Below are 20,898 nucleotides of genomic sequence, written 5' to 3'. Positions count from 1 at the left end.
TCTGTTTTTTTTGCAAATCGCACACTGCATATATGTATATATGTATAAATATGTATGTATATATGTATATATGTGTATATATATGTATGTATATATGTATATATATGTATGTATATATGTGTATGTATATATATATTTCAGCACATGACTTTCTCAGTACTTGATAGTTTTAGTACATAACATAAAAGTATATGACATTTGACATTTTAAAAGTCTTAAGCCCTCCCTGAACATAAGAAAATCCTCGTTATTCGATGCTGTAGCGCACATATTCCCTAGTTACTGGGGGGAAATGGGGAGTACCAATATGGCGGCTGGTGGCTTCACACCGACTCGTTCTAACAGCGGGCGATTAGCACTCCAGTGTATAATATAGCTCAGTGACAAAACCCTTAAAGATACATTTTGCTGTGAAATCTGCACCTTACGGCTCTTTGTCAGATCCACGTTAAGTTGACAGGAAGAAAACCTATTTTCACATTTAAAAAAACATTAATTTTAATTAGTTTTATACTCATAATAAACGAGTCCTAATTTCCGCTGCAGAGTCCGAACACTCGAGTGATTACAGTGACAGCGACCTGGACATGAGTCGGCGGCGGTCTCGGCGGAGCCACAAGAAGGAGGTGAACTACTGCGAGACATCCGAGTCCGAAGGCTCCCAGGCTGAAAGCAACCGGGCCAAAATGAAACCCAGACGGCCCCAGGAGAGCTCCGACAGCGACGGTGAGTCGGACCTCGTGTCTGCCGCCCTAGAGACGGTTAATTTGACCCGGATCTGACGTCGGTGCTTAGGCTGTTTGGGTTTTCTTAACTAAGAGGAAACAATGAACACATATTGCACCTTTTTTTTTTTTTCTACCACACTTTTTCCTTCCACTGAACTTTCCATTGATATCCTTGAATCAACAACTCTCAGAGCATCAGTTTTATATTGTCCTTGTGGACATGTCGGTGAATGCCACATTTCTGTCCACTGTGCATCTTTTTCTGCCACATTTCTTCCTTCCACCAAACGTTCTGTAATTTTAAAACTTTTTTTTAAATCCTAAATAATATTGTAATTTTCTGCTAATGTGAGTTTTAGGGTGTAAATTAAACTAGGCCATAATGATCAAACTGAACAGGAAGATAAATCACTTGAAATATATCACTCTGTGGAATAAATCTATATGTATTAAATACACTTTCAGTTATACCTCGATATGAGATGCAGATGTACAATATATTTAAAACTGGACTGTAATTAATCCAAGACGTACCTTTGGTTGGTTTAGACAAACTAAAAATAAATTTTTCCAGTCAGTTTTGTTAAAACCGTCTAACTTTTTTCAATTTTATTTGTATAGTCCCAATTCATGATACACATCATCTCATCAAGCCTCTTTCCAAAGTCAGACTCCATCAGATCCTCCAGGTTGGTGAGAAAGTTTCCTCTCTAAGGAAACCCAGCAGGTTGCATCAAGTCTCTCCAAGCAGCATTCACTCCTCCTGAAAGAGCGTAGAGCCACAGTGGACAGTCGTCTGCATTGTTGATGGCTTTGCAGCAATCCCTCATACTGAGCATGCATGAAGCGACAGTGGAGAGGAAAACTCCACTTTAACAGGGAGGAGAACCTCCAGCAGAACCAGAACCAGGCTTAAAAAGGACACAGTGAATAATAGTTACTTTCCTCTGTTGGTTTCTGTTGATCAATCAGGGTAGATCTTGTCATCTTTATTCTGACTCGGTTGTTCTGATCTTAATTCAATTCAATTTTATTTTTATAGCGCCAATTCATGAAACATGTCATCTCAAGGCACTTTACAAAGTCAAATTCAATCATATTATACAGATTGGTAAAACATTTCCTCTGTAAGGAAACCCAGCAGGTTGCATCAAGTCTCTCCAAGCAGCATTCACTCCTCCTGAAAGAGCGTAGAGCCACAGTGGACAGTCGTCTGCATTGTTGATGGCTTTGCAGCAATCCCTCATACTGAGCATGCATGAAGCGACAGTGAAGAGGAAAACTCCCCTTTAACAGGGAGGAGAACCTCCAGCAGAACCAGAACCAGGCTCAGTATGAACGCTCATCTGCCTCCACCCACTGGGGCTTAGAGAAGACAGAGCAGAGACACAGAAAGCACAGAAGCTCACATTGACCCAGGAGTACTTTCTATGTTAGATGGTAATAGAGGATGATCTGCCTCCCCTGATGATGTCACAGCTAACAGAACGCCAGACCAGGTGTACCTTCTATGAAGAGAAAAATGACAGAGAACAAAAAGTTAAAAGCTGAAATAACAACAAACAATGCAGATTGGAGAGCAGTAGGAGAACTCAGCAGGGTGAGAGAAATAGACCCTGATGTCCTCCAGCAGCCTAAGCCTAAAGCAGCATAACTATAGAGATAGCTCAGGGTAACATGAGCCACTCTGACTAAAAGCTTTGTCAAAAAGGAAAGTTTTAAGATTAGTCTTAAAAGTAGACGGGGTGTCTGCCTCACGGACCAAAACTGGGAGTTGGTTCCACAGGAGAGGAGCCTGATAGCTAAAGGATCTGCCTCCCATTCTACTTTTAGAGACTCTAGGAACCACCAGCAGACCTGCAGTCTGAGAGCGAAGTGCTCTGTTAGGAACATATGAGGTAATCAGAGCTCTGATATATGATGGAGCTTGATTATTAAGGGCTTTATACGTTAGAAGAAGAATTTTAAATTCTATTCTTGATTTAACAGGAAGCCAATGAAGGGAAGCTAAAATTGGAGAAATATGATCTCACTTGATGATTTAATCAGAACTCTTGCTGCATTTTGTGGACTTCCTGACTGCAGGCAACCAATGCTGGATACTGATTTTTATTTTTTTATCCCTCCAGCGAGTTTCTCCAGAGATTCTGAGGAGGAGTCCAAGGACCTGAAGTTGAAGAGGAGAGTCGACTCCTCAGACGAAGATTCCCGGCAGCGACGCAGACGCCTGGCGCTGAAACGCAGGAGAGCGTCTGAAGAGGACGACTCGGACTCGGATGACTCTTCGGAGGAGGATCGGCCCGTAAGGAAACGGGTGAACCGCATCGACTCTGACGATGACGAGGAGGAGGAAGAGCAGGAGAAGGAGAAGGAGAAGGAGGAAAAGCCCAAGGAGAAGAAGCCGGCCGAGGAGGAGCCAAAGGGAACAAAGTTGTCGGACCGCTTGTCAGAACCCCAGCCCACAAACGGACAGAACACGACAAAGAACTCGGACGGCCTCGTCAGCCGCCCCCCCGCCGCCGCCGCCGCCCCGGGTCTCACTCCTCACCTGGAGACGGCTAAAACTGTCGGTTCCACGCCGGCTGTGGCGCCGAACGGACTGGCGGGGCAGGAAGTGGCGCCGCAGGAGGACGACGAGGACGACCTGCTAGGAGTGACGGACTTGGTTGATTACGTCTGCAATAATGAACAGTTGTAAATAGGTGACAAAAAAACTGGACCGTTTCTTTTTTTTTTTTTTTTTTGTGGTAATGTATTTTTATATTGCTTAACTTTATTACTCCCCCCTTCCAGCTGTTGTTTTTGTCCGTTTCACCGTGGAGCGTGGAGAGAATTGCTCGTCCTGACCCGACATATCAGCTCCACTGCCAAACCTTCCTCCAGACCAGTCATCCATTTTTTTTTTTTTACGTTTATACCGGTTTATTTAAGCGCTAACCCACTAAATGTTAACATGTGGCACTGAAATCGTTTTTATTTTGTCTGAGATTAGTTGTCTAGCTCCAAATATCATTCCATACCCGACTCAAAGTTCACAGCAGTTGATTTTGTGCGCCCCCCCCCCTTTAGTTCTATTCAAAATAGGCACAAATTTTACCATCTACCACTAAACGTTAAGTTTAGCATTTTTTAAAGTAGTGACCCGAGTTCTCTTCTTGCTGCTGAGAAATTACCTCTGACACCCCCAAAAAAAGATTCAACAAGCAAAATCCGTTCTTTTAAAAAGGCTTTCAGCTCTAACAAGATCAATTTTCTACAAAAATCAGACCATTTGGTCTCTTTCACTAAAATATTTTATATTTATCATTGATCATGTAAATAATGCTAATAATAAAAAAACACATTAAAAAATAGTTTTTTGGGTTTTTATTTTTTTAAATTGAGTTTTTTTTTTGTGTGTGTGGCCTGTGAGTACGTTCCACCTTAAACGTTCCACCGCTGGATTAAAAGAGCAGTTTTACAAATATAGACATTTTTAAACATTTTTGGACTCAGTCAAGCCTGTTATGATCACATGTGGGCAGAGTGTTGATGCAAATACCATCCAATCACTGAAGCCCAATAATAATAATAATAATTACTATTATTTAGCAGTTGTCCAGGGTGAATTCTTGGTTTTAAGTCACAACTGTGCTGCAGTTCCCAATATATCCAAAGTAGTTATAAAGTTGGTATTTTATTTAAATATTATGTCCCAAGTTGGACTTTTGAGGTTTTTTTTTTAAAAGTTCAATTTGTGGAACTAATTTTCCCTTTTTAGCTGATTAATCTTCCTCTGTAAATTCCATATTTAATAAGCTAAGCCCTAAAAAAGCAGCTGGGATGACGGTGGCTGCCCGGCGGTTTTACCTGGAAATCTTTCTACTCCTTTTTTCCTGCCATCCACCTGTCTGTGTTGAAGGTGTGAATGTATCTCTGTATTTTTCACCCCCACCCTTTCTGAACTTTGAGCGCTAGAGTAGCTTTTTTTCTATACACGGTGTAATTAATTGAATTGTGTGTGTCGTCATCAGCCCCGGTGGTGAGTTCTCCGTTTTAAGAGTCGTTTTGGGGCAACAAAATCACAAAGTTAAAACTGTTGTCCCTCCTAATCCTTAGATCTCGCAGAGTGTCTTCGTATTTCATTTGTCACGTTTATTTTATGCAATTGGTTTTTTTTTTGTATATCTAAACCATTATTTGGCTGAGTAAAAATGTAAAGTGTCTTATTTCTTTTGTATATTGTCCTTCATTGTAGGTTGGAAATTGCGTCAAAACATCATGTGTGACTAAAATAACGCTCGGCTCATTCAACATACCATCATTTTTTTTTTCTTCCCAGATCTTCCAACACCTCTTTCTTTTGTTTTTTCATAATCTTGAACCCAACTGCGGTTGTCCGACTTTACCTCCCCCCACCAGGATCAAGATTATGAAAAAAAAAAGGTGTAATAACGCAGTTTGGAAGCAAAACGGCGAAGTTTTGCACAGGGCGGATAGACATAAACAATTTAAAAACCAATGACTACACTGACCTCTGCTGGAACCAGTCTCTGTATATCTGTAGTTTTTGCTGTAATATATTTAGAGGCATTTTGTATTCATGTAAAAGGAAATATATTGGGCAATTATTTGGGATTGCATGGGTTTCTAAATTTATTTTCTGTTTATTTTTTTTTCGTTTTGTAGGGATGTAACAGCGGCACAACCTTTTTTTTTTTTTTTTTTTTTTTTTTTTTTTTTTTTTTTATAGCAAAATCAGAAAGTCTGATCATGTTTTACAGCTATTTATCTCCTGACCTCTGGTGTTGATGCCGTGGAGGTTGTGTGGTGAGAGGTTAGCATGCGCTGACCGATAACAGGCTGGAGCGGGATGGGATGATAAAAACTGATGCAGGTCAGCTGCATCTGGTCTGAGAGGGAAGATGAAGCCCATTTGTAAAATATTTTGTAAACTACTCCGAGTGTGGTCTCCGCAGAGAATGAGCCACTCTTATTTCCCGACAAAGTGATTCCCGAGAAAAAAATTAATTAACTGTACGCGCTTCTTGCAGCGCGCACACAAATACTACAATAGTTAGCCTTCAGGTGGACAGAATTTAGCAAACCCAAATATAAAAATATAACAAAGGTGTGTGTTCTGGTGGGTTGAGTAAAGAAATGTATTGCAAAGAAACAAAATTAGTGAAAAAGACCAGTGCCAACGACTGAAGTGTTAACCGTTTCCTTTTTACCTCATGATGCTGGAAGGAAAGAAACCCTGTCCACTGTGCATAGTTCCTAGTAGACGGATTGTGTTTTGTCTGCTATATTACTTTTGTTTGTTTACTGCTATTTCTTATGGATCGGCTCTTGTACATTTGTTATAATAAATTGGGCTTTAAACCTTATGCTTGTCTTTCTAGGCTTTTTCTCATGAGGGTTAATAACCCTGCAAATAAATGTGCTACAAATTAAATTAGAAGTAGCAATGTATGGAGTTTATTTTTTTTCACTAGCATTTTTGTTTAAATGTTTTCATTACACCTAGACAAATTATAATATAGTTTGACAGAAAAGTTTGAGGGTGGAATAGTTATCTTTATAATTTTTCAATGATTCAGCTATAATTCTTTAGCATTACACTGTTCAGTTTTACTTTTTATGTTGTAAAAAAAAAAAGGAAACGTCTTAATTTTATTAGTAAGGTCAGAACAGTCAGTTGCACGTGACTTTTAAACTATATTAAGCTGGTGTTAGCCATCTTTATTACCGCATAACAATAAATAAATGTTAACCATTGGTGTTACGCTACGGAAGCGTATTGCATTCACCAAAAAAATAAAATTAAAAATCAGACAGCTTACCTCATAATTACTAGATCAGGATCTGATTACAACCCGACGTGTTGATTCAACAGATCACTAAGTCGAATCTGTATGACAATATGAAATAGGATTGGAAACACTTTATGACAGTTATCAAGATTGGTACGACTAGTTGTTAGGTTTGGGGGATATTCTCGTTTCACATTGGAAAAATCTTTGTGAAATCATTTGTATTTTCTCAGGTTGTCTTTGTGTTTCAGAAGCTGAAAAAATGCAGAAACAGCAGAAATATGGAAAAATATCTGCTTTAATTTGTCTTTTAAATTAATCTGGGTGTAAAGGGAAACCAAAGGGCACATGTTCTGGTTACGTAACAGGTACCATGTGGGGCTTTTTCCTTTTTGGGATAATCCAGACCTCAGCAGGGGGATTATCTGTCATTTCATTTGTTTCACTAAGGTTTATTATAGTACAAATAATTCCACTTATAAACTAACAAAACAGCAACAAATTGCCTCCTTTCAAATAAAGGACCAGGGTTTTCTCTATCAAAACAAAATAAGGCAAAACTCACAGCTGATCAAAAAAATGAGTCACATCCACATTTGTTCCCAAAAGATTAGTCACACAGCACAAGTTAATATCCTTTGCATCATTAGGATTCAATAACCTAATATAAAACATATTCTATAACAAAAGTTTAACAATGGTAATGTAATAAAAAGAGATAAAAACAGTTTGACACCAGCTTCCACCTTTTTGCACTCTGTGAACTGAAAAAAAGGCACTTATTATTGCTGTGTGATTTAATCTTGAATGTTTCAGCAGTTTTAAGTCCAGACTAAAAATCTGTCTGGTTTGAAATATCTTTGTATTGTCCATTCTTGAGCTACTGCCCCTTTGGAAGGTAGGAACGACTTTAATAATTTTTAAACATGTCTGCCGATAAAAATCATTCAGTTTCTTAATTCTTTTGGTGGTCCCAGTCCCAGAGGAAGCAGTGCAACCCCACAGCACGATGGTACCAAAAATTGCTGAGTCGTGATCATTTTGCCCCTTCACAGTTTCATGGTTTTGGTTATTTTGAACCCGACTTTTTCAAAGTAAGAAAATAGTTTGAGCCCTGCTTAGGGCACTTCATATCTGTGTCAACACCTGATGATTTAAGATAATTTTCTACGGAATAATCAATTTGTACTGAGGCAAAATGTGCTAAACCTTCAATAAACAATCTCCATTCACAGGAGATCATACTTCATAAGAGTCAAAACACCCGAACACAAAACAGAATCACAATAGTTAAAGAATAATCTATAATTTTATATTAAATGAAAGAGAAATACATATTTGGGAGGGGGATGAACTAATCTGGAGTGCTGTTTACTTAACGGGTTGATTTTTCTTAATACTAACGAAATGATGGTCCACATTGTTGTTACGTTGTGACATTGTTTTCTATCTTGCAATGTTATGCTTGCATATTAAAAACCATTACACAGGTCTATATGTGAGGAAATTATTTTGCGGAACATGATACCTTCTGTTTGAAGTTTGTGTCTCTCTTTTGGTAGGCGTCTGGTTTGAATAGTGCAAGTATATTTGGATCAAGGGTGCGGAAATCACAATGTTCAACTGATTCAGAATGGGACACGTTACTTTTGACATAACATAAACCACTTTTGTTTTTAATGTTTAAATATCTAATGTGGTCAGATGACTAACCAAATTATTCAGAAAATTATGCCACTAGCACCAGGTTCACTTGTAGTTTCAAGCATCCAACATCCCAAGTCAATTGAACCTTCATCAGCGCAGTGTTGAAAGAGTTTGTCACGTTATTATCCAGTTACTGCTGCAGAATATGAGTAGGAGTTGTGTAAACGTTTCATTGGTGAACATGTGTGGTAGACATGGTGTGTGAGAACTGCTGCACATGCTGCATAATTTTCCTATGTGTCCAAAAAAAAAAGTGTCAGTCTTGCGTATCTGAAGATCTAATTATGTTATAATGTTAAATACAAGCAAAGGATGGTGCTCATGCCTTATTTACCCAAGGCAGAGAATCTTCCTACGCTAATCAATCAAGAGGCAGATATCAGAAATTTGTTAGAAAATCAGTTTAATCACATTGTTGTTTACAGAAATTATGCAGGTTCTGCTTTCAACACAAAAGGCTTTTTTTCAGACTGCTGAGGTATCAAGAGAAGTACCATAAATGATTTAATTCCAAGATCAGTTATTAATAAAAGCTAAACTTTCTCCTATTTTAGCTTCCCTTCATTGGCTTCCTGTTAAATCAAGAATAGAATTTAAAATTCTTCTTCTAACGTATAAAGCCCTTAATAATCAAGCTCCATCATATATCAGAGCTCTGATTACCCCGTATGTTCCTAACAGAGCACTTCGCTCTCAGACTGCAGGTCTGCTGGTGGTTCCTAGAGTCTCTAAAAGTAGAATGGGAGGCAGATCCTTTAGCTATCAGGCTCCTCTCCTGTGGAACCAACTCCCAGTTTTGGTCCGTGAGGCAGACACCCCGTCTACTTTTAAGACTAATCTTAAAACTTTCCTTTGTGACAAAGCTTCTAGTCAGAGTGGTTCATGTTACCCTGAGCTACCTCTATAGTTATGCTGCTATAGGCTTAGGCTGCTGGAGGACATCAGGGTCTATATTTCTCTCACTCTGCTGAGTTCTCCTACTGCTCTCCAATCAGCATTGTTTGTTGTTATTTCAGCTTTTAACTTTTAGTTCTCCGTCATTTTTCTCTTCATAGAAGGTACACCTGGTACACCTAGAAAATGGATAGATAGATGGATGGATGGATGGTGTACACAGCAATAGACAAGCAGAAGGACAAAACTGTACATTTTGTTCAAAATGAACTAAATTACCATGATTGTCCAAAATCTCAACACAGTTTTAAAAATAGAAACACTTTGGTGCAATTAAAGCCATCATTAAATGTTATATATAAAACAAAACAATCAAACTACAAACATTTGTGCTTCTTCCATTTAAAGGTAGGTAATTAAAGACATTAAAGTACTGTCAGATATGTAAAAATACATACTTAGGTAGGTAGGTAGGTAGGTAGATAGATAGATAGATAGATAGATAGATAGATAGATAGATAGATAGATAGATAGGTAGGTAGATAGAGTACATCCATCTAATATTAATACTTATTATCATTAATAAATAATGATAAATCAATACTTGAGATTTGATTTAAATAAACTGTAGAGTCTGCTAAAGGCCTAAATATTTATAAGTAAAAAAAACTCAGCTGACACATTGTGTGCTAACATTTTACAATAACCGAAGATACACTTTATTTTTTCCTCAGGAGAAACTGTTTTACTAAATATTCACCTTTTTGCATTAAGCTGGTGTGTTTATATATTCTTAGAAATGTTTAGCAACACTTGGTGCAGGTACATGAATGTAGTAAATTGCATAAAAGCATAATTACTAACAGATCTGACTGCAATATGATTACTGATCAGGATATTTATGGAGGGGAGAGACTTGCAGCAAATGACCGTGGGTTGGATTCAAACCCGGGTCAACCGCGTCGAGGACTAAAGACTAAAGGCTACCTGCTACGCCACGAGCGTAAAAAGTAGCTTTGCATTTGCTGCAATATCAACAAAATGTTCTAACAAAATTAAAAAATAATAATAACTTGTCACTTGGGGTAAATTTATAGATAGATTTGCATTAAATTGAATTAGATCATAAAATTGATCATGTTCTTTAAGGAATGCAATAAACTGGATTTTATTGTTGGGACTCTAAGCATAGACCCGATTTAATATTTGTTCAAACTGGCCTCTTAACTATCAGTTTGTGATTGTTGAGGCCTTCATGATGTTGTAAAAAAGGCAAAAAAAAAAAACAACAACTGAATTACAAGGCCAAAAGTGGGATAACAAAGCATAAGAACATTCTTGGAATTAAGGATCAAAGTGTAAGAAATGGTTAATTAGCTAGTGGTTAGCTAACAGGTAGCTAGTTAGCTAGCTAGCTAGCTTTTAGCTAGATAACATTTCAAAGAGAGTAGGCGTCAATTTTCGGGGACAAAAGCTGAAATCGGGGATATTTCCAGGAAAGCTTTTGCCGAGTGTAGGTCAGGGACTGTCTACGGAAATCGGGGACATCTGGTCAACCTAGATTAACAACAAGAGAATCAAGTTTATGGTGCTACAACACACCATTATTGGTTTGCCTCCTGAAGACACCCTCTTCACCTGCTAATCAGCCTTTGCTAATGACTTATGGATAAATTGCATATATAGACCTATATAATCAAAGCTTTTTTGTTGCTAAATAAAGAACTGTTAAATTTGATAGTAAATAATGTAAATAACAGCAGTTACACTTTTACTTTTAGCATTTTTTAATTGTAGGCCTATTTTTAACTTAAATCCGTCAGTCATGATGGTTCATGTTGAACAAAGTGTTTATGGTCACCTTGGGTTGTGAGCCAGTCCAACTATTGAGCTTTAACTGTCCCTGAAACAGAACATGTTAAATATTAGCAGTCTTTACACCTATTTAAACCCAACTCTTCATCTATTGCTTAATTTTTGCTTCTCATAAATCAACTGGTGAGATTAAAAGTTGCTATTTCCTTGTGCTCAGATTTATTGCTCTTCCCATTAGCCTAAAAAGCCAACAATGTTTTTGTGCCTTCAGACTGTTTTATGCTCATTAATTTTCTGCAGCATCACATGCAACAGTGTCTTTCAACATCAGTGATGCTGGATGCTGCATCACGCCCTACCTGGTCACGTTGCAAAATCATTATTATTTAGAAAATGCCCATTCACTCAATTAAACATGGAGCCTAAAAAAATATCTATTGTGTCTTCTCTTTCTGTGGAATGGAGCCGTTCATCCCAATTGTGCTCTTTCCAGAAAGGAAAGGGATGATCTTCTCGAACAGGAGGATGCAACTCGCCATGCCTGCAGATACATAGACGGTTACTTTGTATATGCAGCCTGTGTGTAAAATATGAAACTAAAAAAAGTACCACAGGGAATATTATACCACAAAGTAATCAGAAATAAAACAAAAACAACAGTTACCTAAGACTGGACCCAGCCAGTAGATAAAGCAGTACTCCAGGTATGTGTGGCCACTGCAGGGGAACTGAATGGAGAAAGCCAGGGCAGGGTTAAAAACGGCTCCTGAAATATTTCCACCTGCACAAAAAAAGAACAAAAAATTTAGAGAGACGCACCGCTGCTCCTAAAACCCAAACTACCTGAAACCATATATAATCAAGGAATCAGTGTTTGATGAATAAGAAATAAACATCACAGAATGCACAGAATTATGGTGCATTAAAAAATGTTTTATAACCTTAAAGTATCAGAACTCAAACATGTTGTTTCCCCCATTCCCACTAAAAGCTGTGTCTGGGTGTTAGTGACTTTCAGAGCTGTTTTTAAACACAATTAATCCTAATGTACTGATTAATAACCAAAGAAAATAATTGGGGTTCCCAGTTTTAGATCTTATTTGGTAGCCGGGGACAATTTGTGTCATTTGGCAATCATAAATCTGAGTAGACAAAGACACATGGGGCATTCTTTGGAGCTCCATTCTAGGGTCACTTTAATTTACAAACAGAAAGGTGATCTCTAAGCTTTAGCTAGCACATTAGTTCAGATAAGAATATAAAAACAACTCTTACAGAACTTACGCTGATGAAGCACAGCTTTCCTGAAGTTGGGGACTATTTATAACTACATAAATTACATCTATTACGAAGTCAGGCTATTTTAAGAATGTTGTCAGAATGAAGGGGTTCATTGTCAAATCAAGACAGAAAAACTACTGTGTGATTTTATTTTCTGGAGGCTCTTTTATTTTAATGCTGTCTTTGTAGGTCTCTGGAAAACATAAATCAACCCGGCAGCTGCTGGTGATACCAAAGTCCTGGAATACCAGAATCATTGATCATATCCCACCAATCCTTAAATAATGTCACAGACTCCCTGTTTGTAAAGGGATATATAGCAAAATATTGTTATCGGACTGAATGATCCTGCCTAAAAACACTCCTGATTACTTGTGAGGTATAAAGCATGTCCAATTCTCAGGTCATTATAGAGACTTGTTGGGTCATAGACTCCACGGCCAGAACTAAACGAGGGGAAACAACATTTAGTGTCTGTGCTGCTCAGTGGACCAAGCTCCCTGAAAACCTGAGACACGTTTCCTTCAAATAAAGACTGAAAACAATACGGCTCTCTGAAGCTTTCATTGAAACAATGCTTTATCAGTTTATCCACATTATCTATTGTTAATAAAGCTATATGACACGTCTTACTGAACGATGCGACAGGTATGTTTACTTCTACTTTCTTTTTTGTTAAACTAAGTATTTCTGCTACTGCACAGATTTTTTATATATTTTTTTGAAAGATGTCAGCCAGGACAACTGGAGCGTCACGGACTGCAGCTGGATGCCAGCAGTTGCAAGGTCTTAATTTTTAAGGTTCAAAGAATGTAGGTGAAGAAATTTTAAATAAATGTTAAAAAAAAAAAAAAAAATTCAAATTGACGTATTTCATAGTTTGCTGAACACTATATTGAAGTGTCGGTCAGTACTGGAACTGATTAAATGTGACAGACCAGGCAGGACATTGCAACCAATCTTCTGGTATTTAAAAAAGTGATAAATACAAACTGGATAAAAAAAACAAAAAAAAAACAGTTTTATATAAATTGAATCTAATTGTGTGTTATCGGCTATGGTTCCATGTTCAGGCTAGATAAGCAAGACTTAGATGGTTTGTATTGGGAATAAATGTTGATAATGTAGAAAAGGGAAAATAGAGATGGAATAAATAACAGTTAAGATATTAACGAAGAAAATCCTCAATTGCAGCCTTTGTTAACATTCCAGAGTAGTTGGAGGATTATTGGCTCACCTGCAACATGCTGCACTAATGCTAACCAAAGCATCCCATATATGGTAAAAAGCACAATTATAGCACTTCAAAATGTGCTGGAGGACATCAGGGTCTATTTCTCTCTCTCTGCTGAGTTCTCCTACTGCTCTCCAATCTGCATTGTTTGTTGTTATTTCAGCCTTTAACTTTTAGTTCTGTCATTTTTTTCTTCATAGAAGGTACACCTGGTCTGGCGTTCTGTTAGCTGTGACATCATCAGGGGAGGTAGATCATCCTCTATTACCATCTAACATAGAAAGTACTCCTGGGTCAATGTGAGCTTCTGTGCTTTCTGTGTCTCTGCTCTGTCTTCTCTAAGCCCCAGTGGGTGGAGGTAGATGAGCGTTCACACTGAGCCTGGTTCTGGTTCTGCTGGAGGTTCTCCTCCCTGTTAAAGGGGAGTTTTCCTCTCCACTGTCGCTTCATGCATGCTCAGTATGAGGGATTGCTGCAAAGCCATCAACAATGCAGACGACTGTCCACTGTGGCTCTACGCTCTTTCAGGAGGAGTGAATGCTGCTTGGAGAGACTTGATGCAACCTGCTGGGTTTCCTTAGAGAGGAAACTTTCTCACCAACCTGGAGGATCTGATGGAGTCTGACTTTGGAAAGAGCCTTGAGTTGGCGCTATATAGAGCTGGGCGATATTAAAAAATAAATCTCCGATTTTATCATACCAAATCCGATTAATGGATTTTTTCCTCCTTTTTGTTTCATAAAAAAAATTAAAGAAATTATTTTAAAACCTTGCTTTTATGTCAAGCATTTCGTCAGGGAGTTGACCTGAATTCATAGTGCAACTAAAAACAAGCTGTAAAACATGCTTGTAAAACAAGATGGCAGCCGTGCCATTATAAACAATGAAAATAGGCTATAACAAAACATTTGCTGCTAGTGGTATAACACTTTGAGCTAAGAACAGGCTTCACTGCACTTGTGAACTTCAAACTAAGTTAAAAAAAAGTAAATGAAGTACCTCGTATTATGGTAAAAAAATGTTTCAACTTAACAATATTTTAACAATACATTTGCCTAACATATATTCAGCATCACATGCTGTTCTCTTCATGGAAACCCAATGAGTGTATTGGCAAAATAAAATCCAGATTTTCCAAAAATGAAATCTTAAAGAATTGTAAATTCGAATTAATCGATTAAATTGATTTATCGCCCAGCCCTAGCGCTACATAAATAAAATGTAATTGAATAATTCAAAAACATTATACATTTGGTGTGTTTTAGTGTCTTTCCACTCCTATGTTATTGCGGGCCCTTTTTAAACATTCTTATCTGCTGATAATATCCATTCCGTTAAAAATACGATAAATCCAAAAAGTAAATTCCCAAATCAGGCTGTCCTACAGCTGACAACACAAAGCTGCTGGTTTGACAGGTGGTCTTAATTGATCTCCCATCAACGCACCTGCGTAAACCAAAGCGGTGATGACCGCAGCGAACAGGTGAACCCGGAGCTTCTCCTCCAGCCTGTGGACGTGCATGACCACAGCCTGCACCGCGAACGCGCAGGCCAGCTCCACGGCAGCAGCCTCCAGCACCGTCCCACCGAGCGGGTCCGAGCACCGGAACCCGAACTTTTGGTGCCGGAGGTGCATGTCCGACAGACCCAGCGACCACACGGAGGCTGCGAAGGACCGCGCGGCGACCGCAGCTCCCAGCTGCAGAACGATGAGGAGCGCCGCCGCTCCGCCGCTCGCGGTGCCGCGGCAGACGCTCTCCAGCGCGGCGCCGGGATTACACGCCGCCTCCCGGAAAGTTGCTAAGTGAACGACGGTGATGACATAAGTGAGGGTCAGGCTGGTCGATGCGTCCAAGCGGGCGGTTTCCCCGAGCAGCTTGAGTTCCTGGGTGCAGCAGCAGAGCTGGAAGGTGGACACCGCTTCCAGCAGGTAAATCCAATAAACTCCGCGGAGGAGGCGCGCTGCGGCGCGGCGAACCGCCTCACAGAGGAGCACCGCGGCCGCCAGCACCCCCACGGAGACCCACAGGTCAGTCATCCCCCGCGTCCAGAGCCTCACAGACGGGTTAGTCTCCCGGTCAGAGCCCTGAGTGGAGCAGAGCCCAAGTTGTAGTTCAGTGTCAAAGTCCTGCAGAGCGACGCCGCCGCCTCTGCGTCAGTTTTTATTGTGAAGCAGGAAAAAGAGCGACTCAGTCCTCAAAATAAAGGTACAACCACAGGCATGCATGTCAATAATTTATATTAATGGAACAGTTTTTGTTTTTGTCAACGATGATCCACACCAAATATTTATTTGCTTGCAAATATAACTGACTTTACTGGCTAAAATAGGTCTTAGAAACCTGGTGCATAACTTTTATATATATATATATATATATATATATATATATATATATATATATATATATATATATATATATATATATATATATATATATATATATATATATTCTTAATTGGATTTCTAAATAATGTATTCTACTGGAACAAACTCCTGACGCCATCACAGTACATAAATGTTTAATTGCCTTTTTAAAGTAAAACTTTTTTTTTCCATTTTGAATTGATTAATTGAGTTCAGTTTATTCCAGCTGCAGTAGAGCAGTTCAAATAATCAAAGGGTTTCATTTAAAAAAAATAAAAAAAATTTACACATTTGCTATAGAATAATGGATGAGAGAATACTGGACTGTAACTTTTGCGCTTTTTTTAAATTGGCAAAATCAGCGCTATGTTAAGTCGGTTTTATTTTGATGGTTTAACCGGAAACGCTGTTGAATACGTTTTTAAAAATAGATGTACTTGATCTTGTTTGGGTCCAGCACCAAGCAGCCGGGTTAGGAGACTCAACCCAGGGTCAAGAAATTCCTGTTGTAGCGGTTGGACAACTTTACCAAGAAGGCAACCAGCAGAAGGGATGTTGCTGTTGCCCAGAGAGGCTGTTTCTGCTGCTATTATAGGGCAGTTTGTGGGTTAAATAATTAGACTCAGACATGCTAGTTATTATTATTATTATTATTATTATTATTATTATTGTTGTTATTGTTATTATTATTGTTATTATTATTATTATTATTATATATTTTTAATTAATTATCAAGAAAGTTGCTACAAATTACCAGAGTTGGGCAAAAAGTTTTTATCTCGAGAGATAAAAAGCAGACATTCTTAAAAATTACTTGAGTAAAAATGTATTTGATGAAAAGCATCCTCAATACTGATTTTAGTTCCAAGTTTTTAGAATAATGTGGAAAATTAGATTTAGAAACATAGTTAGGGCTAATCTAACTTTTTCCCAATATTAGCTTTCTCTTTAAGCACTTTTTTTTTTCCCCCAAGCCTAAAGCCCATACTTTACTTGGTTCTGGTTCTGGGTATGTAGAGTAGACCAGAACCAGAAGACCTTAGTGGTCTGGAGGGTTGATGCCCTGATAACAAGTCTGTGATGTATTTAGGTGCTAATTCAGGGATTTATAGACTAACAGAAGGATTTTAAAGTCTATTCTCTGAGATCCAGGAGCCATGGAAGGACTTCAGAACCGGGTCCATGTTCTCTATCTTCCTAGTTTCAGCGAGGACGTGGGCAGCAGCATTTTGGATCAGCTGCATTTGTCTGATTATTATTTATTTTTATTTTTTTTGGGGCAGACCTGAGATGATTCAATTCAAGCAAACCAGCGAAGGCTGCACAAAGGAAATAGCGGCCCCTAGACTCACAACACGATAGATTTAGGTAGCTGTTAAGGAATATGGAAAACTGGTATTGTTTTATGAGTTTGCCCGAAATGTTCTTTCTATTTTTGTAAGGAAAATAAAACCATTTAAAATTCCCCTCATCTGTTTGCCATCCACAAAACAACTTGTTTCAACTTATGTTTCTTCTTTTTCTTTATCTCTTGAAAATGTGTATAGACCCAGAACTACTCAATATAGTGTCTTTGATTTGTCTCAGAAGTTTGAACTTGGATCTGGGCATGACGTCACACACAGGCTGTGCTTTAAGATAAGATTCACTTTATTGATCCCAGAGTTTATTTGAAAGCAGCAGCATAACATGCACAAAACAGTGATCAGCTCAACATAAAACCTTAATAAATAAAAACTGTCTAAAATAAATATATCTAGATGTATTTGTATCCTATAAATAAATTATTTGTGCAGCAGAAAGTAAATGGTGGAAGTGAAAGTCAGCAGTGTGAGTTGAACCTGTGCCAATAACAGTTTTGGCATCAAATCAGAAAACCTGAGAGGGTTACAACTGCTTAAAATCTAAAAAATGGGGACAGAGGCAGAGCTTTATCAGGCTCCTCTCCTGTGGAACCACCTCCCAGTTTTAGTCCATGACACCCCGTCTACTTTTAAGACCAGGCTTAAACTGTTTCCTTTTTGACAAAGCTTCTAGCTAGAGTTGCTTATGTTTGATAATGTCCTACAGCTAATGAAAAATGATAGTCCAGCTTCTTAGATATTTTGACTATTACATAAAACAATTAAAATATTTTTATGTTTTTTATACATAAAACTCTGGAGGTTAAGTCACAAAAGGCTGGCTGTTCAGATTCCCGTGTCTTCACATATTCAATGAAGGTTTAGTGGAAGGAAAAAGTGTGGAGAGGGTTGAAAACAAAGCTTTGAGTTTTTAAGTCCACAGTCAACATTTAGAGCACTTCCTGCTTCCCTCTGACAATTTTGATGGAGATGTTGATTTATTTATTTTTTGCTTCCCAGCAGGACTTGGTACTGACCCAGACTGCCAAAGGTACCAAAAGCTGCTCCATTAACCATATGGTGCTGTGCTTGATTGACCAGCAAACTGGCCTGACCAGAACCCCGTAGGATTATATAAGAATAATCAAAATCTACATAAAATGTCGCTGTGTGTCAGGAATCTATTAGTTCTACTTTTTAAATTGAATGACTGAAACAAATTTTAACTATATTTGTGTAAAGTGTAAAATGTAGCTTTAGACAGATTTTAAGGGCTCTTGTACTTTTTTTTTTTTTTTTTTGCAGAAGTTTGAAAACCTTGTTTGTGTAAAGCTGACAGAAATAGTTTTACAGCAACAGAAAAATAAGTCAACATTTTGGTGTTCTGCACCAACGTTAAAGGATATGAATGAGACTGAAGCTCAGAAATTCATCCCACGGATGCATTAAAGTGGAGAGAATGCTGGTCAAAATTTAATGTGAAGAAACATTAAAGCATACAGGAATCATAACAGCTTTTAAAAGCACAGTTTGATGTGCAAAGTTCACCTCAGCGTTGGACTCTTAGCCCTTAAACAATATTACCGTTGCATAACTTGTGTTAAAGCGACAAGTGAACTGCTAGTTGTGCAACGGTGTCCACATCACCACCATAGTCCTGTATCTAAATTTAACACCTCTTTGATTTCTAGATTAATTCAACTGAGGAGGTGGAAACTAAAACGTATACAACCCAACCAAGTTCAGTTGACTTAATTTTGTCTAAAAAAAAAAAAAAAAAAAAAGTAGATGGCAGACATGAAACAAAAAAGGTCGTTCTAAGTGGTAACTTTCTGGCTTTAAGGAACAAAAAGAAATTAAGAAAATATTATTTTCTTGATTTCTTTTTGTTAGTAACAGGTTAGGTTGGTTAGTTAGTAACAGTTTTTTTTTTTTTAGCTCAATTAGAGGGAAACAATTCTGGAATCATGAAAAAAGAGACAAAGCAACACAGGTGAAGAAAGGTGATGCAGCAAGGTGTTGCATCACCTTTGGCCTTTAGCAGTTTTTATTGTCACTGCGTGTTGGGTTCAAGTAACAACATAATCAACAATATGCAAATTATTTTTTTATCAAGATTAGCACGTGCAAGATGGTCTTCGTGGTCTGCTTGTTCTCGCACCATGTTCCAAAAGTCAGTTCCACCTAAACGCGATCCGTTGTGTTGGATGAATCAGTCACTTGAAGCTTCTTTGATTATATATTCAAGCTTGTGGTGAATCTTGTGGAATGTTCTTAAACCTTAATATGCAGAACTGTGCGATAAAACATTCCTGATGGCTAAGAGAGTGCATACAGTGGTGATGTAACGTGTACGGACTCGGTCTCCTTGGCAAGGGGTGATAGCCCTTACAGCTTTAGTATAGATGCTATTTCTAGGTCTGCTTGAACTGGATGTGATGCTCCTGAAGTGTTTACCCAGTAGAAGAGGGACAAACGGTGCATTGCCTGGGTGGGTGGGATCTGTATCTGTACCTGTATTTACAGGTCATGACATTTTGGCCTTATTTATGTTTTCAGTGTTTGCTCCATAGCAAGATGCAATATGTTGAAAAAATTATTTCGTCATCCCTAAACATCCTTCCAATTGATGGGATAAGAAAAGTTTCCAAAATGACAGCGTAAACTTGTGCATTAATTGAAAATGTAATGACAGCCATCTCCCCAGTGCCTTTATCTGACATGCAGCCCCCAAATCATCAATGTATTCTGATAAATGTCATTGGACCAAACAAAAGCTCCAGCATCATCACCTTCCCCCATGCAGATTGGCGATTCATTGCTGAATATGACTTTCATCCACAGTCCAGCTTTTCCTTAGTCCACTGTAACCTTGTTTTCTTCTGTTTAAGTGTTAATGATTGCGTACACTTAGCTTTTCTCTATGTAAATCCCATTTCCTTTGAGCAGTTTGCAACAGTTGTCACAAATGTTTCCTCCAATTTGTTCCTCATTTACTTTTTTTGAGCATTTTCTTTGATGTTTTGATGCCTTCCTTGGTCTACCAGTATGGTTGCCTTTTAACAATTAGTGTTGGTAGATTTGTGTCAAATAAACAACTGAATGAACATCCACCAAGACTGCTGATTCTATTGATTCATTTATTTTTTGCCAGGGGTTGTACTTGACTTAAAAAAAGAAGGCAAAACATTGAGCAGAAATCTTAGCTTTCCATAACCACCTTACAGTAAAAGTTGGATTTGTTCCAACTTAAGCTGAAGAACATTTCCAGGATTAAAGGACTGATGTCCCAACGCAGTCTAGAGACTCTCATAAATGCATTTACCTTTAGTCGCATTAATTACTGCAATGTTGTCTTCACAGGTCTGCCAAATAAATCAGACAACTGCAGCTGATCCAGAACGTTGCTGCTCATGTTCTCACTAAAACCAGGAAGATAGACAGTGGACCCACTTTTAAAGTATTTACACTGGCTCCATGTAGCTCAGAGAATAGACTTTAAAACACTTCTGTTAGTTTATAAATCACTGAACAGCTTAGTACCAAAATACATTAAAGACCTGTTGTTGCTGTATCAACCCTCCAGACCACTCAGGTCTTCTGATTCTGGTCTACTTTGCAGAACCAGAACCAGACATGGAGAGCAGCATTTAGTTCCTATGCTCCACAAATCTGGTACAAACTCCTAGAAAACTGCAAATCAGCAGAAACTCAGTTCCTTCAAATCCAGACTGAA

General features: G+C 38.3%; 2 protein-coding genes across 2 annotated transcripts in view; one reads left to right on the top strand and one right to left on the bottom strand.

Moving 5' to 3' along the window:
- Positions 1 to 5,142, top strand: part of rsf1b.1 (remodeling and spacing factor 1b, tandem duplicate 1) — a 37,616-nt gene extending 32,474 nt beyond the window's left edge. The window contains exons 15-16 of the mRNA XM_036142758.1: positions 547 to 726; positions 2,858 to 5,142. Of these exons, the coding sequence (XP_035998651.1) occupies positions 547 to 726; positions 2,858 to 3,426 (749 nt within the window). The 3' untranslated portion in view covers positions 3,427 to 5,142. The remainder of the gene's footprint in view (positions 1 to 546; positions 727 to 2,857) is intronic.
- Positions 5,143 to 10,276: 5,134 nt separating this feature from the next.
- LOC105920356 (aquaporin-11) lies at positions 10,277 to 15,595 on the bottom strand. Its single transcript, XM_012855940.3, has 3 exons — positions 14,901 to 15,595; positions 11,604 to 11,720; positions 10,277 to 11,480 (listed from the first exon to the last, which is right to left on the bottom strand). The coding sequence occupies exons 1-3, from the start codon at positions 15,490 to 15,492 to the stop codon at positions 11,374 to 11,376; spliced, it is 816 nt and encodes a 271-aa protein (XP_012711394.2). The 5' UTR covers positions 15,493 to 15,595; the 3' UTR covers positions 10,277 to 11,373.
- Between the last annotated feature and the right edge of the window lie 5,303 nt (positions 15,596 to 20,898).

Source organism: Fundulus heteroclitus, chromosome 11 (assembly GCF_011125445.2).
Source record: "Fundulus heteroclitus isolate FHET01 chromosome 11, MU-UCD_Fhet_4.1, whole genome shotgun sequence".
Classification (NCBI taxonomy): Eukaryota; Metazoa; Chordata; class Actinopteri; order Cyprinodontiformes; family Fundulidae; genus Fundulus; species Fundulus heteroclitus.
This window is presented reverse-complemented; position numbering and strand designations above follow the sequence as displayed.

What these genes read in the sequence shown, in the direction of transcription:
- LOC105920356 (XM_012855940.3), bottom strand. Translation starts at nt 15,492, where the DNA reads ATGACTGACCTGTGGGTCTCCGTGGGGGTGCTGGCGGCCGCGGTGCTC. An exon ending in CACCGCTTTGGTTTACGCAG is followed by an intron (nt 11,721 to 14,900) that starts GTGCGTTGATGG and finishes TTTTTTGTGCAG; the next exon opens with GTGGAAATATTTCAGGAGCC. An exon ending in CTGGCTGGGTCCAGTCTTAG is followed by an intron (nt 11,481 to 11,603) that starts GTAACTGTTGTT and finishes ATGTATCTGCAG; the next exon opens with GCATGGCGAGTTGCATCCTC.